The sequence below is a fragment of the Emydura macquarii genome, unplaced genomic scaffold (genome assembly GCF_026122565.2).
Source record: "Emydura macquarii macquarii isolate MOO-44397 ecotype Brisbane River unplaced genomic scaffold, CSIRO-AGI_Emac_v2 contig_2369, whole genome shotgun sequence".
NCBI classification, from domain to species: Eukaryota; Metazoa; Chordata; order Testudines; family Chelidae; genus Emydura; species Emydura macquarii.
In genome coordinates, this window is record NW_027132506.1 from 554080 (window position 1) to 581197 (window position 27118).

General features: G+C 57.5%; 1 protein-coding gene and 1 pseudogene across 2 annotated transcripts; both read right to left on the reverse strand.

The window, feature by feature from the left end:
• Nucleotides 1-4834: 4834 nt before the first annotated feature.
• Nucleotides 4835-13899, reverse strand: ABHD14B (abhydrolase domain containing 14B). Of its 2 annotated transcripts, none has more exons than XM_067561172.1 (4): nucleotides 13612-13899; nucleotides 9133-9368; nucleotides 8254-8495; nucleotides 4835-6798 (listed from the first exon to the last, which is right to left on the reverse strand). In XM_067561172.1, exons 2-4 carry the CDS (start codon nucleotides 9338-9340, stop codon nucleotides 6616-6618), a joined length of 633 nt encoding a protein of 210 aa, XP_067417273.1. In that variant the 5' UTR covers nucleotides 9341-9368; nucleotides 13612-13899; the 3' UTR covers nucleotides 4835-6615. The 2 variants fall into 2 exon arrangements, with proteins under 2 accessions (XP_067417273.1, XP_067417272.1); XM_067561171.1 differs by lacking the exon at nucleotides 13612-13899 and adding an exon at nucleotides 10066-11798.
• A 5592-nt stretch (nucleotides 13900-19491) lies between these two features.
• On the reverse strand, nucleotides 19492-27100 carry LOC137161721 (5' exonuclease Apollo-like; annotated as a pseudogene).
• Nucleotides 27101-27118: the final 18 nt, after the last annotated feature.

The window sequence follows — 27118 nt, forward strand, 5'->3', positions numbered from 1 at the left end:
CTGGTTTCCTGGCCGTCGCTTTAGCATTCTGCCAATACTCAGCTTAGCAAAATAGCCCCTCTTTCTCCCACCGATCCACTCGCTGGTGCAGCAGGGCTAGGGATCGAGCATGGCGTTCCTCCGGGTTTCAACCTGTCCACATGGTGCCTTTCCAAGGTAGGTAGATGTCAGGCCGGGATGGTCCTGCATGTGCGTCCCCCGACCTGCTGGGGTCCTGGCGGGCAGCGTCCCCTTGGATACGGTCCCTATAAAGATGGAGGTTTCCTGCAGAAAGGTGGCAATTGTGGCTTTGGGTTGAGGTAACGTCCCCAGGACACCGTATTCCCAGACGTGATTGCGCTGCCATTGGCTCTTGCTTCTGCATTTTAACATGCCTTGCGGCCACGTTTCGTATTTCAGCCTCTGCCGGGGCTGGTGGTTGGGCCCGCCCCCGGTACCTATCCACACCACTGGGCCACCCCAGCCTGCTGCAAAGCAGACGTGCCCTTGCTGGGCTGGAGACAGCATGGAGGCCCCATGTCGTAGCAGAGGGCCACCAATGTCTCAGCCCTGCCGGGGCTCAAGGAGCACAGATGCTGCGCAACATCGCTGCCTCCAAAGGTCAGCTGATGGCGGACAGCACTGAGTCGTAATCCTCCGGTGGCGAGGATGGAGTGGAAGATGGGCCAGGACTAGGACATGGGGCGCCGATGTGCACACCACTACTGCTGAGGGCCCAGGGGGGTCCCACCAGCCAAGGATCTGCCCATTGGGTTTTGTCATCACACAAAGGAATGAGAGGAGGCGACGGCCTATCATAGAGTTGGAAGGGACCTCAGGAGGTCATCTAGTCCAACCCCCTGCTCAAAGCAGGACTAACCTCAGCTATATCATCCCAGCCAGGGCTTTGTCAAGCCGTAGCTTAAAAACCTCTAAGGATGGAGATTCCACCACCTCTCTAGGTAACCTATTCCAGTGCTTCACCACCCTCCTAGTGAAAAGGTTTTTCCTAATGTCCAACCCAAACCTCCCCCACCCCTGCAACGTGAGACCATTGCTCCTAGTTCTGTCATCTGCCCCCACTGAGAACAGCCTAGCTCCATTCTCCCTGGAACCCCCTTTCAGGTAGTTGAAGGCTGCTATCAAATCCCCCCTCATTCTTCTCTTTTGCAGATTAAACAAGCCCAGTTCCCTCAGCCTCTCCTCATAAGTCCTGTGCTCCAGCCCCCTAATCATTTTTGTTGCCCTCCGCTGGACTCTCTCCAACTTGTCCACATCCTTTTTGTAGTGGGGGGCCCAAAACTGGACACAATACTCCAAATGCGGCCTCACCAATGCCGAATAGAGGGGAATAATCACTTCCCGCGACCTGCTGGCAATGCCCCTCCTAATGCAGCCCAATGTGCTACTAGCCTTCTTGGCAACCAGGGCACACTGCTGACTCATATCCAGCTTCTTATCCACTGTAACCCCCAGGACCTTTTCTGCAGAACTGCTGCCTAGCTCGTCGGTCCCCAGTCTGTAGCTGTGGTGGGTGGGGTGATTTCTACCTGTGGTTGGCACGGAAACTGGTAACACCTGGCTGGATGTGCAGGGTGCTGACTGGCTGTGTTTCCCGCTGTTGCGTCTTGTTGGCTCCATAATTTGGTTGCCGGGGACTGGTTTTTGCAGGGTTCGTACGTTTCCAAATCAGGTCAAACGATGCCCCGATCAGGTCACCTGCAGAGATCCACCGTGGCGCCTGGGGGTCTAAAGGCAGGAGGCTCTGCCACTTGAGCTGTGAGGCGACTCTGCATATGTCAATGGCAACGTGGCAGCCAGGAATTCACCCCAGGCCTGTTCGCGTGGGGGCAGTCGCCATACTCACCGCTGTGCTGCTAGCGGGGTGACACCGAGTCCCACTGCGCGAGCCCGGGTTCTGCAACCTTGCTTGGAGCTCGCCATGCTGACTATGCTTAGTTGGAGGGGCTGCCTTTGCGCCTCACTGTGCAGCCTCCTCTGCCACCTTGTCTTCTGCTGCCCTCCCCGCCCTTTTTAATCTCATGCACGGTTTGCTGCACTCCTGTTCTCGCAGCGCCCCCCCCCCTGGCCGAGCAGCAGGCTTGCAGCGATCTCCAAGTGCCCCAAGGGCCTGTTTTGCTGCCCTGGGGTTTTCGGAGCAGATTGGATGTTTGGAGAGAGATCTCCTGTGAGGCCCAGTCCCGCAGCCTCCCTTTGGCGTGGAGAGGCCTCCCTGGCATATGACTAGGACAGAGGCTGTCCAGGGCCTCATCTGGTCTGTCCTCTCCACCCCTTCCCTGGGGGCTGCTTGTCTCTGTCCCTTCACATGGGGTGTGGGAGGACAGGCCAGGGGGCTCCCTGGGTGAACACTGGGCACTGGCCTGGCTCCCTGCGGTGACCAGCTGGGTTGGAGTTGTCCCCTCCGAGAGGAGGACGTGGTTGCACCATGGGCACGTCTCTGCCAGCTTAGCTACACACCTCGCCAATTGCTCCTGTCTGGTCTGCGGCGGTTGGCTTGCTTCTCCTCCTGCCCATGCCTTGGGAGCGCCCCTGGGGGGGCGAGCATTGTGCACACGGCACCGGGGTCTCCCAGGCAGGCTTTTCTTCTGTGCTGTGGAGGCTGCCTGGAGCCTCCCGGGAGTTGGGTGTCACCCGTGCAGCCGGCGGTTCCTGAAGGGGTTGCTGCGAGGGGGCTCGCAGTCGTGTCTCCAGGCCCCAGCTGGAATCAGGACCGGTGGTGGCTGTACAGGCCCAATGCGAGAGATGGTCCCTGCCCCAGAGAACTCCCTATGGCACGATCCAGCTGGGAGCGGATGGCCTCGTCTCAACGCTTCGTCCACGAGGCGCTGGGATTTGCACCACTTCCAGCGTTCCCCTTTGGCCCAGGTGCCTACCCCAGCCGTGTCTCAGCTGCGTGCGGCTTTCGTTCTGGAGCAGTGGGGCTGTGCTGACCCTAGCACCCTGCACGGTGGGAGTGTGGCTAGGAGGCAGCGGGGCACTGAGGGACTAATATATGCTGGGAGTTGAGTGTCTGTGTCTGTGCTCTGGGACAGCTGCCGAATGCCCATCACCACCACCATCACCCCCTCCCAGGGACCAGGACCCCATTGTCCCAGCTGCTGTACCCATATGAGTCCCTGCCCCAAAGGGCTCACGCTCAGAGGACTAGGCCTTGTGATGCAAGCAGAGCATGGTGGGGAATGCGGGCTACATGCTGCGAGCCATGGCTGTGGAGGAAGGAGCGGGCAGGGAGCGGAGAATAAGGGTGGGATGGAGGCAAGAATGTGCAGGGCAGGGTTTTGAAGACGAGTACGTGGCCAGAGGGAGGGGCGTGGAGTCTAGAACCTGCAGGGGGGGGAGGGCCGGAGTTGAGCACATGGAGGGATGGATGGGTGGAGAGTCTAGAACTTGCCAGGGGAGGGCTGGAGTTGAGTATGTGGAGGGGTGGATAGTTGGGGAATCTAGAACCTGCAGGAAGGGGGGGGTGGATGGGGAGCCTAGAACCTGCAGAGAGGCATAGGCTGGAGTCGAGGCCATGGCGAGGGTGGGCCGGGCATGGAGAACATGCAGTGTTGGATGACGCTTTCCAGCTTTGCCGCACGCTAGCGGGCTGCGCTGTGACTGGCACACGACACCGTCCTGGGGGGCTACTAGAAATGCTCCCGGGTCATGGGAGCGGCTCTTGGCTGCAGCATTGCAAGGGCCAGGCGCAGAACAACAGGGCGAGCAGAATGTAAGCACAATGCGCAAGAGCAACTGCTCCACGGGGGAGCTGCGCCAGTGGTGGCTCCCACGTGGCGGGCGATGGCCAGAGCTCTGTGTGCTAGGCCCGTCTGAACTCAAAGGCACCAGCACACAACATTGCCCTGTGCTACAGCGCTGGGGCCTGCTGTGTGTGTGTGTGCATGGAGCTCCCTCCCCTGCCCCCTCCGGACTAGGGTGAGGTGCTCTGAAAGGCGGTTGAGGTGCCACCGGCCCATCCTGCTCTGTGTCAGCCAGCAGACCTGGACCATCCCTGGCAGCTGCCCCCAAGGCACTTTACCTGTAACCCTGGGGCTCTGCAGGCCTGGCTCTGGGTGACGGGGCTTCTCCTTGTGGTGATGGAGGCAGCGTGGCCAGGACCCTGGCGCCAGGACTACTGTGACAAGGATGGACGCTGGGTGCGCCATGACCCAGAAGCCACAGATGCGGGCCAGAGACGAGACGCGTGCCATGCACCAGGTTCACCCTGGGCGTCCTTCCCTGCCTTCTCGTTATTTTTTAAAAAACCCAAAACCATTTGTCAAAGGCGCCCAGTGGAAATGAAACGTGGGGATCGGCCCCTTCAATGGTTTCGCCCAACTTCTAAATCTGCTGGACATTTCAAACCTTTCAGGTTTTGCTCCGACTTTTTCCCCGTTTGAAATTGCCCACGACCTCCCACCCTCCAATCTTCGCCCAGCGCAGTGGGGAAGCTCTTCTGTGCAGCACCTGTCGGGCCAGATCCCCAGTGGGGTCGCTGGGATATAAATAACTATTACTCACTGAGCAGGACTGGCCCTGCCTGTCCACGCTGGCTGGTGGAGTGTCTTCTCCCCTCCGGTCGCAGTGGGGGCATTACTCCTGGTGAAAGGTGCTGGAGGGGCAGCCCGCTCCTCTAACAACCCCACAGCAGGGGCACTCCCGCCTTGCCCTTGAGAGCAACCCCTAGTGAGGAGGGAAGCTGCAGCATTTAGTCTCCAGGGCCTGCTCCGTCCTTGGCCAGGAAGCACACTGGGGGCCCCCACCCAGCTCCTCTCTCTGTGGCCATGGCACAGCCACCGTTTCCCCAGGCCTGGATGGGCTTTAGTGCCATGGCGCTTTAGCCCTCGGACTCGCGAACTTGTGACCCCCTCAATCCTAGGGCTTTGGACTCCAGCCGTCCACAGCACGGTGGGGCCATGTGGTCGTGATGGCCGCCCACAGGCTGGCCAACCCCCTGCCCGCTTGGTTGAGCTGGGAGCAAACCGCCCCCACCCCAGGGTCTAAGAGGATCAAGGCCAGCATTACACAGCCGAAAAGGGGACCAGCTGTGTGGCCAAGCCCTCCTCCAGCTGTCTGGGCGGAGCGCTAAGGAACCAGGTCAGGTGGCTCCGGCGCAGCCATGTGGCTGGCGGCTTTAGCCTGTGCCCATCTGTTCAGCTCGGCCCCTGACTTGGTAATCCCCCGGCATTTAAAAGAAGCTCGTCACAGTGTTACTCCGGGGGCGCGGGAACCTGCCGTTTTCTTCTTGAGCCGTGGTGAACTCGCATCTCCAGTGCCATTGCCCGGGCGCTGACGGGACCGATGTGAAGGGCTGTGTGCTTCAGGAGCCCCGATTACTACTGCCAGCCCCAGCTTGCAGCCAGGTGGCTCTAGAAAGGGGCAGGGAGTTCCCAGGGTGCTTCCACCAGGGAATCGGTGCAAGCTGCGGTGCTAGGCAGGGAGCCTGTGCCTGGCTCTGGCACTGCACAGACCAAGATCTCGCTGCACCTGGCCCACAGGTAAAGAATCAGTGCTGCAGAGGGACATGCCCTCATAGTGAAGGCCCTGGCCATTGTGCTTGAGAGCCAGGAAAGCGTCATCTTGAGTGCCAGCCTCTCGCTACAGCCACGTTCCTTCCTAGAGATTGGCAATCAAGCCCAGCAGTGCTGCGTCCCCAGACCCTTGCTCTAACCATGTGACCTGCTGCCCCTGGAATAATCAAAGTGCCCTGCATGCCTCCAGCCGCTGACCCCGGGGCCTGTTCTGCCCCGGCACGCTACGCGCCCTGCTCCCTCCCTCCGTCTGCTCTTGCTGAAACTGGTGTCCTCTCCACGTATCGCTCTGTTCCCAACTGCCATGGCAATGGGCTTCCTGGGAGACGTAGCCGGGTGTCAGCGCTACGCAGGACGGCGGAGGTGGGGTCTGGGGGGCAGCAGGGAACCAAAGCTGCATGGAAACAGAGGCTTGGAGCTGAATTTTATTTGCTTTCTAAGAATTAGGCGCTGACGCCACAGAGTTTGTGGGTCGGGAGGCAGCTCCCTGAATGGTCCCGGGCTGGCGTCGCTTCAGCAAGGCAGCGAGTTTGGTCTCTGTGGCGCGCCCAGGGGGCGGGTCGCTCTTCACAAGCCACACCATGGTTGATGCGGGCGTCAGCGTGTGCGCCGCCGAGGAGAACTCGCGTATCGGCTCAGATCAGGACAGGCACATCGGCAAAGTGCGGAGGTAGGCTGGAATAGCTGGGGGGGCTGAAGGTCGGGATGATTGGGGTCACGGGGACAGGAGCTGTGAAGCTAGGATTAGCAGGAGGGGCGTGCACTAGACCGTGCGGTTGGGGAGCCTTCCGCTGCCCTGCCCTCGCTACCCTCCTCTCCCCATGCCAGCGGCCCATCAGCTTTTACAGACACGTAGATCCCAATAACTTGAAAAAGAAGGAAAAGGATCAAGCTCCTGGCTCCCAGGAGGGTGCCTCTGGCTGCAGGGCTAGCCTGTGCTAACCCCACCCAGCACGCTGGGATTGCTAGATACTGGCAAGGAACTAATGATTAAGTACCCACTATCGTGGGAGAAGGAAGCCCGGTTCCCACCACCTGCAGAGGGTCTGGGGACCAGAAGAGCCAGCAGTGTGCCGGCTGGGCAGAGAAGACAGGCTGTCCATCAATCCAGGCTCTTCAGGAAGTCCAGCAGGCCCCGGTGCCACTCATCCGGCTTGTCCAGGTAACAGGCGTGCCCTGCTCCTTTTAGCACCAGCACCCTGTGGTTGGGCAGGTTCCTGAGGTTGTTCAGGCTCACCTCCCCCAGCTGGGTGTCCTGGTCCCCGTACACAATCAGCGCAGGCGTCTAGAAGGAGGGGACACAAGGCCCAAGAGCTCAGAGGGGGGTATGGATGCGCCGCTCGCTTTGATCACTCAGCCCAGCAGCACAGGAGGGAGGCTGGGCCCCGGCAGCGGTGGGAAAGGGGACCCCTGCCTGGGAACGTCACTAGTTCTAGGGCATTGCCTCGTGGGTCTGGGAATCTCCCCTCACGTGGAGTTGTTGGGAACAATCCCTTCCTGGCAGTTCTAGTCTCTGGGGGCCAGATCCTCAGCCACTGAGGAGCTTAATTCTCACTGAGCAGAGCCTCTGCCAAGCCAACCCGTGTGCCCCCAGGATTCAGGCCAGCTCCGAAGATGGGGAGCTGGCGCCTTAGGTGGACACTGCGTGGCGTCAGCTGAGGTGGCGCTTCATGAAGCTAAACAATCCAGGTGGTACGTTAGAGGGGGGTAGACAGGGACGGGCAAAGGTCTAAAGGGTTGGAGCCTGGGCGAGGGTCACGTGATCTGCGTGTGCCACAGAGAGTTTAGATCTGGGGGAATAGGACACATTTTATGGGACTGTTTGTTGTATTTCTCTGCCCTAGTTCCCATGCCCCAGACTCTCTGCTGGTGCAAACGGGCCGTAACCATGCAGAACGTGACCCACGCAGGGCAGGGTTGCCGTGGCAGCTCTCCCACCATGCTGGCTCTCGGGGTAGGGGATGAAAAGCGGGGTCCCCGCGCTCAATGCCGAGTGCCCGGACTGTCCCGAGAGGCTGTTGGCAGCCAGCATCAGGCAGAACAGTCCTAAGGCTGCTCTGTTACCCTGGGCGCTGGCTCAGCTGCTGGCTAGCCCCGGACAGAGATGCAGGGGTGGCATTAAGTCATTGACTCCCCTCCGCCCACTTGGATGCTGGCTCAGGATCTGATCTCAGAGCACAGGCACCAAGAGAATAGAAACATTCCAACGAATACACTGAAGACGCCTTCTCTGTGCACAAAAACATCCCCGCAGCCCTGCCCTTCCCAGGGCTTACACGCAAGGAGTGGGTTTCCCATGGGGGAGCTGGAAGCAACCCATTTGCAGTGGGCTCAAGCTCCTATTTCTAGCTCTAGAGAATCCAGACCCCTCCCCCATGTCACTGGTGCAGGGCTGAGGATGGCCCTTACAGCTGGGTTATGTTAGCAGGAGGGGATACAAATTCCACGCTGGGGAGAAAAAAGGAACATTCTCTCCTGCAGGTTGATTTAAAAAAAAAGGCAGCGGAAGGGGCGGGAGTGAAAGAGGCATGGGAAACGCAGTGTTTCCAGGGCTCTGCGCTCTATCACCTCAGGCCGGGGGCAAGGTGCCAGTCTCTGTCCCTGAGTGAGAAGAGGCCCTTTGCCCTGCTGGAGCTGCAGTGTTCCTGCTAGACATGCAGCCTTGAGTCCCGTAGCCTTGCCACCCCATTCCCCCAGCCCAGTGGTCTCAGCCCCCGCCCGGATCCCGAAGGGGCGGTACCTTGACGCTGGCGTACTGCGTGGCAGGGAACTTCTCGGTGCAGATGGGTGCCACCGGCACGTAGGCCTGGACCAGGTGGCTGTGCTGGAAGAGGAACGGGAGCGAATACATCCCGCTGAGGGACGGGCTGATCACCACGGCCCGGTCCAGCTGCAGAGCCTCAAAGACGGCCTTCAGGAAACCTGCCGGGGCTGGCTGCCCAACGGGGGCAGGAGCCGTTGCCTCCTTGGAACGGCCAAGCCCTGGACCATGTGAGACAAAACCCTCTGTTACACAGAGGTCGCTGACAGGCCCCACATGAGAAATCTACAGCCCTGGTACATCATATTCACTGGGGCCCGCCCGTTTCACTCCTGCTTCACCCCAGTTACAGATGGTTTTTGGGAAGCCAGTACAATTAGAAGCCAGTACAGTAGAGAGGGGGCAGGGAGATGGCTACAGCCTTGCCACCAGTGTCACAACAGGGTGATTCCTCAGCTTTCACTGGCAGTACAACGCGGGAGAAGTGCAGTGAGCTACGGAGGGGGCTGGGAGCCAGGACACCTGGGTTCTGCTCCAAATGCTGGCAGAGACTGGTGTCTGCTGGTTAAAGGCAGGGACTTGAGTCAGAACACCTGCATGCTGTTGTGCTGCTGACTCCTGGTATGTGTATGGGTCAGGCATATAAACTTTCCATGCCTCGGTTTCCCCATCGGATCCTGTGTCAGAGGGGAATGATGGGTGGAGGGAAGGTGCTAGAGCTGTGCACCGCATCCTTGCTCCTACCCTGCCTACTATGGGACATGCCTCCCCCGAGGACCTTACGTCACCCAGGCACCTCAGAGCTGTTCCTCCCTCCTCACTCCCCGGCGGCCCCCCCCCGCGGCTGAGCAGAGGTACCTGGCAGATCGATGGCCACAGCGCGGTAGCCAGCATCCGCCAGCTTCACCAGCGTCTGCAGGTTGAGCCAGGTGTCAGATGAAAAGCGAATGCCGTGAAGTAGCAGGACCGACAGCGCGGGGGCCTGCTGAGCCGGCACGGCCTGCCGGTAGAACAGGGTTTGCCCATCCACCGGGATGGTGCCCTCAGTCACCTGCGGGGCAGCCATGGCCTCCCTGCTTGTGCTTTCCAGCAGCCTGAAAGAGAGGAAAACCTGGGCTGAGTGCTGTGCCCCTGGAATGGACTCTGGGCACATTCTCTGGTCTAGACACAAAGGGCCCTATTGCCTTAGATCTTTGCTTTCCCATCTCAGTCCTAGCAGTGGCTGAGCACCTGACCCAGTATAACACAGGGCGTTGCTGTCCATGCACTGGCTTGGCCTCACGAAGGTGGGGAGGACACTTGGAAATTTTACCTAGTATGCCCTGCACCATTCACCAGTGGAACTCACTGCCACAAGATCTAAACAGGGCCGGGAACCCAGCAGGGTTTTACAGAGGATCATCCGACAGGTGCCACGACTGATGGGGAGGCCACCTGCTGTTCCATGGGAGAGAGGATTTAAATGGGGGCCGATAAACCCGCCTGGGTCAGGCCATGAGCTCTGCTCCGTAACCAGGCAGAGGAAGAAACAGCCCTGCGCGGAGGGCAGGGGACTCCCCAGCTGACTATGGCAGGGCTTCCTCTTCTGGAGCAAGGCAGGGCTCCACCACAGAGCCGGGCTGAGGCTGGCAGCTGCAGGGGGCTGTGTGCGTGTCCTGGGGCGGGGGCTCTGCGAGCAGGCTGCTCCGCCCCAACAGCACGGGGTGAGAGGGGGATACCTGCGGAGAGAGGAGAGGGCGGCCTCCCCAGTCTCGGGCCCCCTCAGCACGCGCATGCACATGCAGCCCTCACCTGCACATGAGCAGAGTCGCCGCTGCCGCCCATTAGCTGAAGATGTGGAATTGGCAGAAGCTTGCTTTCCCCCTCTCCCTTCACAGCTAACACAGGTTCAGGTTGTTTACAGAATTTCCTGCACAGCTGGTTCATGATCAAGTTGAGCTAACTCCAAAGCAAAATTTCTCCCCTTTGTGTCATTTCTTGCATCTCCGCCTCCACTTTCAAATCTCCCCTGAGCAAATACTACAGACAGGCCAAGGCATTTCTTAGTCACTTTCCTATTTATCAGAGAGGAGCTTTTCAAGTCTCCTATAAAACACAAGCTGCCTAGGGCTGCTTTATTTGATAAAGTGTTGTGTGCATCTCTGGCTGGCTCAGGCACGGGGATTTCTCTGGGGAAAATCTATATTTCTATGTTTAAAACCGGATTTTTATCTAGTTTCACTTTAGAATATGCCAGTCACAGCCTGTACAGTCCCACAGTGACAAGTGACTAGTTTGGGACAAATCTTGCTCCACAGTGAGCCTACTGGCCCTGAATCAGAAAGTCCAGCTCTCTGCAGACAGCAGATACAGCCTCCGCTGGTGACAGTCACGTTGGCCGGCGTGCCATTTGTGACCCAGTCTGTGGTTTCCAGTCATTATTGCCAGCAAATGAGGGGTGCAAAACACTCTGCAGGAGCTGAAGTGGAGCTGCTTTCTTCTCACATAGCCTCATCGCCGCTCACGTGAGGCTGGAGCCATGATCTTCTCTGTAGACACAGAGTAGCTTCAGAATTACCCGAGAGCAGAGCAGGCAGCGGCAGACCGGTTCCAGCTTCTTTCAAGGAACACTGAACTCCCCTGGTTAGCGGCTCAATGCAGGGCCCATTGAAATCAATGGCGAGTCTCCCATGGACTTCAGCAGGTGTTGGCTCAGGTCCTAGCTGTCGCGTGCACCGTAAACTCTCACTCTGGTGCTGGCTGCACAAGTGAAGAAGTGCGGCCCGTAGACACAGCCACACATTCAGCTCTCCCGTCATACAGGCAGCATGCGGGCAGTGCTTTACAGCAGGATTTTGTTAGTCAACAAGAATCAAGACGGTAATTGTTACTTCCTGAATCTCAAACCTCCTTCATCAAAAGGATAGCACCGCTTAGGCTCTACCGGTCCAGGCTCAGACCTGCATGTTAGCAATTGCCCAAGGCTTCACTGATGCCGAGTTAAGGTTGCTCCGCGTGGCTTTGTGTCCTGCCACTGTGGAGAGCAGCTAGACTTAAACCGCTGTAAACTAGGAACTAGAAAGTCCTGGGCCATGCAACGCAACCTTAACCACCGGCTCTGGCCCAGCCCCCTGGGAATGGTCAATAAGGGGGTGCCACAATAAGCAGAGCTGAGGAATGCCTGAGGACCTCTGTGACAGAGTGACACAGCTTGGCACCCCCAGCTCTGTGCTACTCTTGATGGCGGCAGACCGGCTTTAAAGCACACTGCAGCCACGTGGATTTTAGTGCACTTTGCCAACTGTAAGCAGCTTATTGCGGGGCGGTCTGGATTTCTGGAGCCCCATAACCCAATGCCTCGGAATTTGCACCACAAGGGGGCAGGGGCTGCAGCGTGCAATGTAAAGGGTTGGACTAGGGGGTGGAGGGGCTGAGAGGGAGAGCGTAGCTCTGCTCCAGAAAGTACACACGATTGTCTTCTTCACAGGGGAGTGGCTAGAGCAAAAACCTACTTCTTCCATTCTTAGGTGTCCCCACCCCGCCCCCACCAGCAGCCTGATCTCCTCCTCCCATCCCAGGCCACCCTGCAGGGGAGAGCTGGGCATGATTCAAGGTCTCTTTCCTTCCCATGAACCCCTACACACACCCCAGGAACCTCCCTCAGCACTGGAGGGAGGGGAAGCCCCCTAAGGTCCACTAGCAACAGGCACCCTTGCCTCCCCCACATAACCCCTATACCCATGTGCTCACCGCCCCACCCCTGCCTCGCCACCCGTCTCCTGCCATCCCTGCTGCTGAGCCTTGGGCCCATCCAGCCTGGTGCCCAGTTCCCAGCACCAAGAGGAGCAGGAACCTCAGCTGCTGCAGTCTGGGCACCCGGGTGGCATCATGCTGGCCATGCTCCTGCTATTAAATGATCCAAATGAAAGCTGCCCGGCAAGCAGGCCTGCATAGCTGGGGTTAGATTATAGAGCTCGGGGGCTTGAGCTGCAGGTTCAAGTCTCCCCCTCCCTCATCTTAAAGCAACTAACTCTCCTCTTGCAGATGCTCCACTTTAATTAAGCATTAAATGGTCCAAAGTAAGAACTGCTTGTCAGAAGTCCTGTGCAGCCTAGTGGTTTGGGCCCCCCGGGGTGGTGTTGGAGCAGCTGCTCCACGGGGAGCAGACGGGGCAGCTTCTCGCTGCTCGAGGCTGTTCCACGTTAATTAGCTCTGAGTGAGCCACGGAACAGGTTAGGACCACCCCCCCAGTCCAGGGGCTCGATCACCTGCCTGTCGCGGGACCTCCTCGTCAACCTCCTCCTAGCCCTGGCCAAACTGGCCATCTACAACACCAGGGAGAGGAGGTTGGCCGGGGCGGCGCTCTGCGACTGTGGGGCCTACTTCCGTTCCCTTGTGTATTCATGCATCCAGGCAGAGTTCCTCTGGGCAGCGTCCGCTGGCTCCCTGGACACCTTCCGGGAGCAGTGGGCGCTGTCCGGGGTTCTCTGCTCCGTGTCTCCTTCTGGCTCCCTTCCTTTGAACCTGTGACCCTCACGTCCCTTCCTGTTTTTTCATTAGTTGTCCCAAGTAATCAGTTGCCTTCCAGGCTCAGTGGATCCTCCCCTTAGGCTGGGGGAGGGGCCTTTAGCAGTGGGCGGGCCCCCGCCTGGTTTGCAAATAGATGGTGGAGGAGGCGGGTTCAAATCCTGCCTCCTGAGGCCTGTTAGGAAAGGTTCGAAGAGGGAGCGCCCGCGTCTTAGGGGCCGGGGAGTCCCTGTTCCGGTCGCCTCGGCCCGTCTTACTGGAAAAGGAGGAAGTGTGAACAGGGGGTCTGCACGTCACAGTGGTGGGGGCCGAGCCCGGGTCAAACCCCGCACAGAGGAGGGGTTGGCACAGCCCGGGCGGGGAGCCTGGCCACGGGCACAGAGCGAGTCTTTCGCTGCTGGCGGACGATCAAAGTGGGATCAAAGGGCGCAGCAAGCGGCGAGAGCTGCTGGAAACGCCTCGGCCCCGGCGGGGACTGAACTAGCGGCACCCGCCTCGAGCCCCGACCACCCCGCAGCGGCAGCGCCTTCGCGAGAGCGGCTGGGGCCAATTCAGAGCCGCCGGCCGGCGCAGGGAGGCAGGACTCGAACCGGCGAGTCCGTCCGTAAAACAGCCCGGAGCCCCGAGCCCCGCACCGAGCAGCGCGGCCCCACGGACGCACTCCCGGCGCACGCCGCGCCCGGCTCTCGGGCCCCGTCCCTGCTGCAGAGAGCCCCCGGGCAGCGCTGAGCCCGACAGGGGCCCGCGGCGGCGGCTGCGGGAAGGAGCGCCTGGGCCAGGGGGCGGGGCCCGGGGGCTCGGCCCCCCTCCCACTCCGCGCCCGCCACTCACCAGGCAGCGCCCTGGGAAGCAGCGCGAGCGCCCGCAGCCCTAAGAGACGCGGCTCCCCGCCTGGCCGAAGCTCCGCACGGCGCCGAATCGCGAAGCCGAGCAGCAGCAGCAGCAGCGCGCGCGCGCACCCGCCTGCCGGACAGTCAGGGACTCGCGGACTGGAACGCCCGACACCCACCTTCAGCCAATGGGCGGCGGCGACTCTGCTCATGCGCAGTTGAGCGGACAGACTAAACATTCAGACCGGTGGCGCTGCAGCCGGACTGAGCGGGGCTCGGTGCAGTCTAGTCTAGTGGAGCCAGTCCTAGCCGGACGGGTTGTCACCGCAGTGCCCGTCACGGTGTGATGCCGGAGTCTCGTGGTCTGTGTTCGGGGCAATGGTTTTGCACCGCATTATAAGCCAAAGATGGACTTTTCCAGCCCTTTCCCCGCCGTGCAGCGGCGATCCCGGTGCAGGCTGGACTGTGGTGTCCTGCTACCCTGCCATCACAGGCTGTGCCGCACTAGGGGTGGGGAGCGTTAGTAGCGCGTGTTGTGGTCATTTGGTCCCGGGGTCCTCACAACTGGCCTTCCCATAAGGCGCAGCCTTTAATCATCGATGTGCGCTGATATCCACATGTACAGGGTGTTAGTCTGGAAAACATCTCTCCCATAACCAGGTCTGAGGCAGCCTGTGGAGGCCATGGAGCTGGTGGCAGGGAGGTGACCCAGGCCATGGCCCAGCCACTTTTAAGGTGGTATCAGGGTTGCCACTAGTCCTGGCTGGATTGGTTGCAGTACATCCCTTGTTACAAACTGCCACACTGAGGGCATGCATGGCAGCAGGTGTGGTCGCACAGCAGTCTCCCTACTCGGGCACACGGCACGTGGCCAGGAGCAGGGCCAGCATGCCACTCGGGTGCCCAGACTGCAGCAGCTGAGGTTCCTGCTCCTCTTGGTGCTGGGACCTGGGCAGCAGGCTGGATGGGACCAAGGCTCAGCAGCAGGGATGGCAGGAGAGGCGGGGCAAGGCAGGGGCTGGATCTATCACTGTGGACAGACTGTAAATCACACCGCTGGTGTTCAATCAAAGGGGAATTTATTGTGGTGACAAACAATACATTCAAAACCACTGAAATTAAGAATACACACAATGGAGATAAACCCCAGGTCCCACAACCAGTAACACAATCCCTGGATTCCCAAAGTCTCTGATATTTACAGTTGGTCTTCACTCCTCCCCAGGAGTGCTGTTCACGATCTGGTCTCCGTCTGCTTCGGCTCCAGGTCCACAGTCGGCGGTTTCTTGTCCTAGATTTCTGATGCCCGTCCAAACCAGTCGTGTCCCTACCACTCTGCCACTCGGATGGATAGCAGCCTTCTGAGGTAGCGAGTTCCTTAAATCAACTTGGTTCTCCTTTCCCTCAGCCAATCCCTGGCCAGGATCACTGCCCGCACACGGCAGGCTAGTTTATGCACCCAGCACTGAACCCCAGGCTTCCCGCCGTTCTGCTCCGTATCCAGGCAGACTTGCCTTTGCTGGCTTCCTGCCAAGCATTCTCGCTTGATCCCAAGCATGTTGGACTCCATCTTGGATCTGCCATCCAATATGGAGTCTGGCCTGGTCGGCTCCCCTCTCTTAACTGGGGTCTCTCTGAACCTATTTACAAACATATAATCATTCCCCAACAAGGCTGGCTTCCCCGCCCCCCAACGCTGCAGGATACTCACTTCATGGCATGTCAACACTCAGAGTTGTTCACCTGCAGTGGGCCATGGTGGCTGCTGCTGCTAGAAATGTACCAGTGGCAGCAATAAGCGTAGACAGGGCTCTTGGCAGGCATGGGGGTTTTAGGACTGTGGTGTCTAACCGTGCTCAGAGCAAGCTGAGATGATCTAGGGGCACATTGCCTGTACTAGATCTCCCCCTGGAGAACCAGTGTTAGGAACACAGAGAAGCTGTAGGGGGAAAAGTAGGCAGGCCGGCTGGTCACAGCTGGGGTACTTCATGTGATAAGGGATCAAGAGTGTCTTAGACCCTGGCAGTGGCAGTGCCAGGGTGACTTATTTCAGCCCTTCCCAGAAAGTCTGTTTGGTTGGCTGGCTCTGACGAGTTATCACTGGAGGGGGCCTTCCCAGAGAGCAGCAGCCTGGCACTAAAGTGCCACCCACACAGGCAGCACCGTGGCTGGAATCTCCCTCACGTCAATCACTATTTCAGACTCTCCTGGAGAGGTGTATTGCCCTTTAAATCTGAGGAAGCGGTTTAATGTTCCCCTGCTCCTTCATCGTTTCAGTCATTTTCACGGAAATGGCAGGAAAGACCTTCTATGTTCCAAGAGCAGAACCCGGAGTTTCCTCTGCAGCTTGAAACTGCCTTCAGCCTCTGGGAGCAGACACTCAGCCTTCGCACTTCACACTGGTGTTTGGGCGCTGTAAGGAAGTGGGTTCACTCTTTGAACAGTAAACACAGCGACGGCTGCACTTTGCTGAGCAATTCACCAAGGGGTCGGTCTATTTTATTTATCACTGCAAAGGACTAACACAGTCAGGGCGGTAACCGGGAGGGCAACATCACTGAGACTGATCAGACCAGATGGATCACTTACAGCCTACGTAAGAGTGGAACTATGCAGCTATTCAGAAGGGAGATGGCTGGCGGTTAGAGCACAAGCCTGGAAATGGGACTCCTCCGTGACAACCCCTCGCTACACCCCCACCATTCCACATGGTACCCCTACCCCTAGCGCTGCGCCCCAGGAGACATTAAGGACCACCAGAGCTTCACACACACAGGCCTGCGAGAATCACGGGTGCTGTATGTGTAGCTAACAGGGACATGAATGTTCCTTCCCCTTCTCAAGCTGTATTCCAGCCCTTGATTACATTTCAATGTGTTTGCTTTTAACTTGCACAGAATCTTTTAATGCTGCATTTTTGTTACTCGATAAAATCCCGTTGTTTGGAAAATAACTCAACTGTCTTTGTTCCCAACGTATGCTGCAGAGTGTCTAGCAGCAACAAAAGCACCCGCTTGGTGTTGTGCAGGGCGACACAACTCAAAGGAGCAGTGAAAAAACAACACCATCATAAATGTACAGCACGCACCACACAATCCATAGCGTCATTGGCAGTGTTATCAGAGGCGTGCACCAAGCACCACACAAGTCCTAACAGCCCCAACACAGCAGGGCCAGGTAGAGGACAGTGCAACAAAACGCATCGCTGGGGCTCACGGTTAAAAGTACTCCCTGAGCCATACAGCTGCGTGGTGAGTTCTTCTCACACCCGTGTGTCTGGATGTTCAAAGTCCGCAGACAGCCGCTCCATCTCCACCCTGGCAGCAACGTTTCCCCCTTTGCTTCACAGATGCTGTGCAGGCAGCTAACCATTGGGATGTTTTTCGCACTGAGATCCAGTCTTGTGAGTGTCCCTTCGATCTACCAAAAGCTCATTCCGCTGTCATTCTGCACCTGTCAGCTGGGAGCTGAATCTTCCCTTCATGCTGTTGAGGTGGCTGGGTTACGGCTGTGTGAGCCAGGGGTGTCATTTCAGCATTGCCAATGGTAATCCGGCAGTTGGGGAAAAAAGTCCCTGCTGTCCCTTTTGAAAAGACCTGCGTTCTCAAAGCTGCAATGATCACGCACCTTTCCTGACCAGCCAACACTGATGTCAGTGCCGTGTCCCTGTTGATTCCTCAGAGCTCGGATAACCATCGATAAATAGCCCTTTCTGTCGATGTGCTTTGTGGCAAGGTGGTCTGGTGCCAAAACGGAGAGATGCGTGCCATCTGTCGCCTCTCCGCAGTTTGGGAACCCCCTTGCTGCAGAGCCATCCGCTAGGTGCTGCACATTGCTGGCAATCCCAGTCCTCTGTAGCAGGACGCAATTAATGGCCTTGCACACTTGCATGACAATGGCCCCCGCTGTGGATTTTCCAACTCCGGAATGATTTGGCACTGACCAGTAGCAATCCGGCATTGCAAGTTTCCATAGTGCGATTACCACTCGCTTCTCCACCCTCGGTGCAGTTCTTGTTCCAGTGTCCCTGCGCTGGAGGGCTGGAGTGAGCTCAGCACACGGAGCCAGTAATGGGGCCGGGAGCATCCAAAGTTCTGTAGCCACTGCTCATCCCAGGCCTGCATCATGATGTGATCCCACCAGTCAGTGCTGGTTTCTCAGGCCCAGAAGTGGCACTACACCATCTGCGGCTGCTCTGTGAATGCCACCAACAACCTTGAATTGGTTTCCGCTGTGTCCCACAGCGACCTGCCCTCCAGGAAATCGTCATGGTCCCCACGGATTCAGTTCTTTTTGCGGGCTCTGCAAATACCGGAGGATCATGCGTCCTATGCTCACGACAACAGCGCAGAGCTGTGCAGGCTCCGTGCTTCTGTCAGCGATGGCGGACAGCAAGGGGGCAGTGAGGATTCAGGGGATTTTTACAAAAGGTGCAAAAATTATGGGATATAGATACCATTAAGGGATGGAGAAAGTTGCATGCTGGGAAGCTGACCCTACGCTCCCAGTTACCCCTGTGTGACTCATTTATGCCCCATCAGGCATGTCCAAAACTTCCCAAAAGACAGTGCGCTGGTTGGTGACAAGTAAGCACCTTTCCCTGGCACCTGCCATCTTGTGCTTCAGAGAGTGGCCATCATCTCTCAGTGTCTTCTGACAGGCTGCACCCAGGTACTTTCTCCTGGGAGGAAAGCCGTTCTGCTTAGATCCATCATTACATAGCGTGGGGATGGCAGCAAAGCCTTGTCGCCAGGGGACAGCCGGCTGTGACCACAACCTTTCTGGTTGAACTAGGAAACCGAATGCTGCCACTCCCCTCCCACCCCCCGCCGGCACATGCCCAAAGCACTTGTCTAGGAAAAGCACCCTCCAGCCCTTGCCCAAAGCGGTACAAGGAAAGGAAATACCCAGCGGGGATCACCCTGAGAGCAGCTGGCCATAGGGGTCCCCAAATCCCATGGCGAAGGGAGACTGGTGCTGATTATGTCCAGCTCATTCGAACAGAAAGAAGGCAATCACGTCTTCAGAATCTAGCTTCACGTCAGCACGATGTCCAAGTTCGTACCTTGGGCTCATCAGAGTCAAGCACACGGATGGTGACATGGTTAACGCAGCATTTCGGTAGCGATCGACTCCCCGACTTAATGCAGTGAAGATGCCTGGCGTTTGCCCCCTTCCAGGTGCTGGCGCTGTGGTCTGACTGGGTGCAGACTCGGTGATACAGGGGCAGGATGGTCCAGGGCTGGGGGAGTTTTCAGTCAGATGGACAAGAAACAACAGTTTACACCTGAACGTTGAGACTCCGAACAATACAGCAAAGTGCACCAGGAGGCCCAAATCCTTGGAATTGGCAGAATTTCTCCTGTCCCAGGTGGACAACGTAATAAGGGTGGAATGGCAGTTCCGTGGCCCACGGAAGCCTGTGATGCTTGTGTCTCTAAATACAGCACTACAGTGATTCACGGATATAGGCCTGAAAACTTTTCACGTCCTTAGTCTTCTAAAATAAGCTCCCAAAGCCCTAAGCCAGTCGAACACACAAACTGCCCCCCAGGCTGTCAGAAGGAAGTGTCTGTTCCTAGCTTTGCAAACAGCGCGGAGGAAGGGGCGGCGCTTTCCAGCTTCCCTCGTTTTGCTTTCAGTCAGGAGAATAGTTCCAGAGGGGTAGCCGTGTTAGTCTGTATACAGCAAAAACAACCAGAGTTCTGTGGCACTTTAAAGACTAACAAATTTATTATTTGCAGACATAAGCTTTCGGGAGACTTCAGCTCTCTTCTTCAGATGCAGGAATACAGAAAGTAGGTAACACAGAGGCATCTTATAGATATCCAGGTGCATTGAGAATTGAGAGTCAGGAGAATGTTTCTCTCGCCTTCTCCAAACCTGAATGCAGCTCCTGCCCCTGCCGCTCACCTCCCCGTAATCAGGAAGCACTGCAGTCCCCTTTGCCACAGTGAGGAGAGCCCAGCCAAAGAGGTGCAGCGAATGCACAGTGTCCTCCTGTGATCTGCATCGCCCAAGCGCCGGTCTGGCGCCCTGGGACATGGCCAGGGTCACAGGCATCCTCCTCAAACGTTACGGCCAATAATTACAAAATAAACAATCTTAGGAAGTTTAACAAACCAATGAAACAGAATCTAGGAGCTCTCCTCTCCTCTGCGTTGATTGACGGGAAGCGTTCAATGCAAAGCCTCAGAGCTGGGTAATCTCCTGTCAGGCGGCGCAGGACAACGGGTCCTGGAAGATGGTTCACACTGACAACACTTTATAGAACAGAGCGGAGTTAGCCCTGGGTGACCAGCTGGGCACGTGGTGGCAATTCCAGCCTCTCTGCTGGGACCCCCTCCTCTCCTGAAATAGTTTTTGACTAGCTGGTCAAAGTTCTTTGCAGATAAATACTTTTGGCTGTTTAATGGAACAAGCGAATACTCCTCCGCGAGCCCACGTGCAACACGACTGCTGCCTCTGTCACCAGCTGCTCCAGGTGGAAGAAATTCCTCTGTCTTCAGGAAGGTTAAACTCTGCTTATGAGAGGGGAGAGCTGTCTTTTTCTGACCAGAGGACAGCGCTGAGGGACCCCAGATCTCCAGTGAAGGGTGGCGTGGGCTGGCGTGGGAGGCAGAGGAGTGAGAGGCCTGTTTCTTTGCTGTCCCTACGTTCCCTGTTTTCCAGGATAAAGTTCTTGTGTGTGGCCAGTCTTCGCCCTCCCTGCTGCTTTGGGCCTGCATGGAACCGGTGTCCTCTGGTGGCAGTGGCTGTGCTCTGGCAGTGTCCATGTATCGGGCTGTGTAGACAAAAGCTGCCTCTAGGCACCATACACCTGGTGGAACTCCACTTCAATTTCCAGCCTCTCCACCCTGCCACACACGCCAGCTCCTTTCAAAGGGCCGCCGGGGTCCCCAGGCTGCTCGGAGGAGCTTTGCTGGCCAATCTTCACATCCCCGAAATCCTCCAGCCAATCAAGACATGTCTCTGAGGACGCAAAGGAGACCTCCCTAGGCACAGGTTGCTCCACAGGTCTTTGCTGTTCCCTGTTAGCTCTCAGCTGTGTGAACTTTTGCCCAGACTCTGGAATTTGGGGCTCAGATGACACCTTGTGGTCAGAGCTCAGATATTTCTCCAAGTAAGTGAGGCACATGTTTCTCTCTGCAACTGGGACTGCGGAGCAGCGTTTCAGCCACTTGACAAATCCCAGCAGCTCTGGAAAGGAGAAGTGGTCTGAATAGAGCGCGAAGTGAACGCTGGAGTGGTTGATTTTCACCGGGTGGCTAGTGGGGAGAATGGCAGTTGTGGGGTGCTGCTGCTACCATCTGCTCATGGTTTCCCAGCAGATTTCAGGGAGGTCCACACTGTGGGTCCAGCCAGCCCCCCTTCAGTGGTGTAAACATCCACCAGGCCCAACAATTGCATCGGCTCCAGTGTCTTGGGGCTCACCACAACCCCGGTGTGAAACTCCATGGCGAAGTCAACCAAGAGCGACTCCTTCCCCAGACTGCAGATGCCTGGAAAGGAGCATGCAATGTGGCCGAGGAATCTTCCAAGCCCTAAAAAGCATTTTGCAAAGGTAGCAAGAAGAGTGCCTGGGGGACGTTAAGAGGACAGGGGGAAGTGGGGTGAAGGCTCCAGAGAGTGTTGTCCCCACAGGTTATTGGCACCCAGCACCCAGAAGGAGGCAGGCTCTCCCCTGCCAATCTAACTGTAAGGAAAGGAAGGAAAACCACTGCCTCAAAGACATGAACATTCTCCCCTCCTCCATAGGGTCAGCAAACTGGACATCAGCTATTCAGAGGCGTGCAATGGAAACGAAGCTGCTCTCTGATTGGCAGCAATACTCGTTACATCTGTCCTCTGAGCCAGTCCAAATGCATGGCACAGGCGCAGTGAGCTGCTGTACCTCTCCTGCCCGTGGCCCCCCCACAACGTGATTCATTCCCCATCAGGCATTGAGGGCAACAGAACCACTGTCAGTCGTGTGCACTGCGCCCCCACCGGGTCCGAACCACCTGCTCTGGAAACAAGCCACTCCCAAACGCCAGGCCACTTGTTCCCAGAGCAGCTGACCAGCCTGGCCCTGCTGCTTTGGGTGGGCCCTGATCAGCTCTGATCTGTCTGGCGGCCTGCAGCTGGGAGTGCAGGTCGCACGTGGGATGGCAGTTTGTCGTGTTTAAACTGAAAATGTCAGTTCACTGCTGGTTCCGGCAGCATTGTGGGAGTGTAATGAAAATCACCTGGCAAGAGACAGAACAACTGGCCAACAGCAGAGACACACCAGGACTTAGGAGATGCTCCACACCGCTAAGGCAGAGATCTGGGTTAGATCCTCAGCCTGCCAAGGGCTAGGACCCAAGCACAGGCCCCACGGGCCTGGTGGGTCTCGTTCTGGCTGGCATGTGAATGATGCAGGTTTGCTCCTTGCCCCAGTGAGTGACCCATAATTCTTCCCAGGGGTGGTGCTGACAGGACTCCCCTGCAAAGCCCATAAACCCTTGCACAAGAAGCAGGGCCTGGGGTGTGCAGGAAGATAAGGGGCTAACGTGAGGAGGAGCACAGGGTTCTGGCAGGGACCCATCGCTCCGCCACCCAGAAGGAAGCATGGGGCCAGTGAGGTGGAGGAGGCCTCAGACCTGTTCGCTCCCAACATGGGGATGAGGCTTCCTTCCCCCATTCACTTAGCAGATCAGCTGCCCTCAGGCTCCGGCCCCATTCCTTCAATTACTTATTACTGGCCTGTGCACATGGATTTCCCTCCCCTGCCCCATCCCTTTAGCTTGGGCCCACAGACCCCAGAGATTGGCCCCATCCGGAGGGAATGTTCTCCAGGACTCAGGTACAAGCAAGCTGACCAGAGCTGCTCCCTGAAAGACAGGCTCCTCTCCCACCCCCAGGAAACCTCTCCTCAGATATCCTGGGCTACAGGAGCAATCCCAGTTTCAGATCCCTCGCAGTCTGACTCACTCCTCTTCATTTGTCAGGAAACATATTGAGGCTTCTAATTTACACCCCTGCCCCAAATTCAGGTCCCAAGATGCCCCTTCATCATCAGAGACTTGTGGTTAGAGAACAGGAATTGTTTTCTCCTCCTTCTAACGCCGGGTCTATTCAGGTGAAACACAAATGGCTGGTTCCTGCCTTCAGCCTGTGGTGCAGGAGTCACCGCTGAGAAGGGAACAATACATGGGCCAGACAGTCACGGGGCGGCCCGGCCACCGCCAGCAACCACATGCCTCGCCACTGCCAGGCCCCCACCCAGCTCCCTGGGGGCGCATGTGGGTCCCTCCCCCCCCACGCCAGCCCATGGTGTGGGGCACCGAGCCCAGCCCGGGCCAGCGAGCGGCGACCCCTGCCCGATCCCCAGGACCCGATGTCCGGCCGTGCGGCGCTCGTCCTGCGCCCAGCTTCTGAAAATCTGGCCCTGGGGCAGCGCAGGCTTCAGAGCACGGCGCCCGTGCAGCAGCTGCCCGCACAGCGCTGGGGCCAGGGCCTCCCAAGGGCCGGCTGGGCCCTGTGCCTGCAAGTCCAGCCCCCCAGTCCCCGGTACCTGGATGGGCGCCCAGCGCGGCTGAAAATGGGGCCTGACCCCACCGGGCGGAGGGAGCGCAGAGCTGCCCCCTGCGCTGCCAGTTAAAGCCACGCGAGGGGCCCGCTGGGCAGGGAGGCTGTTAACGAGGCGCAGAGCAGATGAAAGGGCAGGACGGAGCCTGTTGTAACAAAGCATCTTTCAAACCACCACACGATGGCACCAGCCCCGAAGGGACCATTGAAAGGCCTCTTTGTCCAGCCCTTGATCACACCCGCCTGACCACAACAGGACCCCGAGCCGAGCCGAGCTGAGCCGAGCCGGACACACCGGCCCGATGGCAGGCGGTGGAGTCGGTCCGCGTCACTGTAATAGAAAGAGTCTCCCGGCTCGTCAGTGACCTGCCACGGCGGGGCAGAGGGGCCCCGAGAACGCACTGGGGGAGGCTGGTGTGGAGGTGATGGGTGCTGGGCCTCGGTGTGGGCGGGAAGGGCCGTGGGGTGCAGGTGTGCACGGTGCTGGGTGGGGCACTGGTTGGTGGGAGGGGGCTGGTTGCTCCGTAGGGTATGGACAGGTTAAGGGACACGGGGGTTGATTTAGAGGACACATCAGTGCAGGACGGGGGGTCACTCTGGGACACATGGACGGGGGAATGGGGGGCTACACACTGTAGTTGACAGCCCTTAAGATGTTAGGCCAAAGGTACTTAGGCACTGATGTCAATGGGAGTTAGGTGCCTAAATATCTTTGTGCTTGACCCTGCACAGTGGAAGCCGAGGGTGAGTGGAGCATTGTAAAATCAGGCCCTTGTTTCTATGGGCTGTGAGCTTGGGACATTAAAGTACATTATTAATTGCACCATGGCTGCTTGAAGGCGCCCTGAGTTGCAGACCTCTGGTCTACCCCTGCCCACCTTGCCGTGGGTTATTGCTACACTGTAAAGGACAGCCAGGCATGGCATGCACTGAGGTTTGCCATCTCATCTACGCCATGTCTTCAAATGAGATGAACCAGCTCGTAGAACTGGCTTTATTTGGCCACATTCAATGGATTGCATCGACTGGAGAGCAGACTCACCTGCAGGCCTTCTCCCAAGCAGATCCCCCCTCCCCAGCTCACGGCCAGGCAGCCCAGGGTCCTAGGAGTGAGCAAAGAGGCGCACTGGCTGAGGAGTCAGAAGACCTGTATTGGGGAAACGAGCCCAGCCCCTGCCGCCTGCACGATACACGGTGCTTGTTAGAGCAATCTGCCTTGGCCACGAATGAGCATGGAGAAAGAGAATCTGTTTACACAAACATGCTCCAGCCGCTTGGTTTGTCTCACAGCTCAGGCAGCAGAAATCATGTCTGAGCTCTGGTATCATGCGAAGAAGGTGGCAGGGGCACCTCAGGGTGTCTCTTGGTTGGGCTGCGAGCTCTTTGATCCCTAGAAACAAACTGTGGGTTTGCCTCTAAAATGCTACATCGAGCAGCCTCGGAATGACTGGGAGGTGGATACTATCCCCATTGTGCCAATGGGGAAACTGAGGCATTGAGTGAGGGACTTGCCCAAGGTCATGCAGCAAGTCAGTGTCAGGATTAAAACACCGCTCTCATGATTCCCAGTCCTGTGCTCTCACCACTAGATGAGTGTTTCCCAGCTTTTTCCATAGCCATCTGGAACCATCTAGCAATGTGGTGAGGATAGCAGATAATCAGCAGCCAACCTATCTGGTTACAGCCCTGACAAGAACCCCAGCAGCAGCCCACACTTTCCTCCCAGTGTATTCCTGCCGGTGTGGTACCTGCCGGGGCATATTACTCTGCGATGGAGAGAATGTAATAACACTACCATGAAGCAATTACATTTTCAAAGCAAGTCATCATTCAAAGCCAGTGGGAGTACTGCAGTAGCCATAGAGATGAATTTCCCTCCGTCACTGGGAAATAGGTCAGACCCACCCCTTTATTGCACATCTAGGGGAAATGGCCTTTTCACTCTATCACTGCAGAAGTCACCCACCGCCAGCAAAGACCTTGGCACTAGTAGTTTGCAAGGATTTCGCTTTCAAAGTAAATGGAAGAAGCCTGCTGTGGGAATACAGCTGCTGGAGGGACGGCAAGTCTTGCACTGGAGCAAGTGCTCGAGAGAGACCTGGAAGAGACTCTGACGTGACTGAGAAGCCAAAAGCTATGGGGAGCTTTACAAGAGTTGTACTCAACGGTGGGTGACAGCTCGGCACAGGAGCCAAGGCAACACCTGGAGAGTCCCCTTCTGTGACCAGACTAGCCCCGAGAGCTGCCTCCTGCTACAGCCAGAGTCTCTGGTTATATCAGACTCACACAGCCAAGCCAAAGAGGCCAAAGCAGCTCCCGGTTTCGTCAAGCTGAGTTTTCACTGGGGATTTGTAATCGGTTAGTTTCATGGATGTCTGGAAATGCTGGCGGGTCAGGGGAGTGCAAGCAGGTGCATGCATGCCAGCTCTGCCAGTGCCCTCAGTGCCAGCCTGCAGTCCCCTGCTGGCCCAGTCCTGGGCTCCCTGCATCGTGCTGCCAACATGCCTCCATCCCAACCTATCATCCCCCAGCTAGCCAAGGCTTCTTGTAAGCAGAAACTGCCCCTGGTTCTGTGCTACGGAAAACCTGCTGCTGTGTCCATCGAAGCATGTCATGAATGGCCTTCCCCAGGTCTAGGGAGAGAAAGGCTAATGCATCAACAGCTATATCGCCGAATTCCCATGCATAGTGGCCCTATCCTACCAATATTCCACCTGCTTCCTCACGATGAAGGACCTGGTCAGTGTGTCGCAAGAAAATCATTCCCATTCCACAGGAGATGGGGCATGCATTCTGATTTCTGCATGGCTTTTGGTTCTTCCCTTGTTCCCTGTGCAGATCTCTTTCACATACAACTTTCCGTACGGGCTGCTAAATTCCGAGTGATCACCATCACCACCACTATGGGAAACTGAAGGGTGGGGGGAGCTGTGATTTGAACACTTTCTCAGGCAGGAAAGATATTGCTAAACCCAGAGATAAACACAGGAGCTGTACCCTTTGCTAACCATCCTCATGCTTCAGGGCACAATCAGATCATCAGCTAGGGTCAGGAAGGAAACACACTTTCTGCAACCTAGCCGTGCACAATCAGGTGCACAATGAAGGATTTGCACCTTCTCCTGTAGCATCTGCCATTGGCCACTATGCTCCACTATGGCCCAGCCTTTGTGCTTCCCAAATTGCTTCCTGTGCTGTGAGAAAGCCACCCCCCATCCTTTCCTGTGTGCTGGCCACAGAGTTCAGAAACCTGAAGGGTGTGTTAGGACAGGAGCTGCCACACTGCTAAATTGTCTGTTTAGTATACCAGCACGTGGGGAGAGTGCTTCACTGCCCTCTCCCTTACTAATAAGCCAGGGCCAGGGAGGGGAGTTCGGGCCGTCTGAGAAACCCTACATCCTAAGGTCACTGCAGCAGCTGGAACAGAAACCTCCCTCCTCCCCCCCCCCACTTCCTCTTCGGGGGCAGCCCATCAAACCAGCCTGTTGCAAGGTGTTTTCATTGTGTGGGCCCTGCTCAGCAATCCTGTCCACCGCCCGCCCCCCCCCCCCCCCCCCGTTCCTCCCTCCTGATGACCATGCTATGCATGCTCCCTGCCCATGCCCAGCGTGCTTTCCAGAGGCCGTCAGTCCCAGACATGGGGCCTGGGAAGCGGTAATGCAGGGGGGTGGAGCCAAGGCCACCATGGTTATTATGGGCACACAAGTCTGCCTGCACGGCTCTGACCGAAGGCTTGGGGCCAAGCAGTGCTGTCCTGCACTGAAGGCGTGGCACGGGGAAATGAAGAAGCTAGTGGAGAAATAGCCCTTAAGCTGCGGGAGTGAAACCACCACCCGGCTGTGTGGGCTACTCAACGCAGCCAGGCCGGGGCTGGAGGCTGCCAGCACCAGCTTTGCCGGGAATGGGCACAAGCTCATCCGACCAGCTCTTGCTGCCATGGCCGTCCCGCTAAGCAG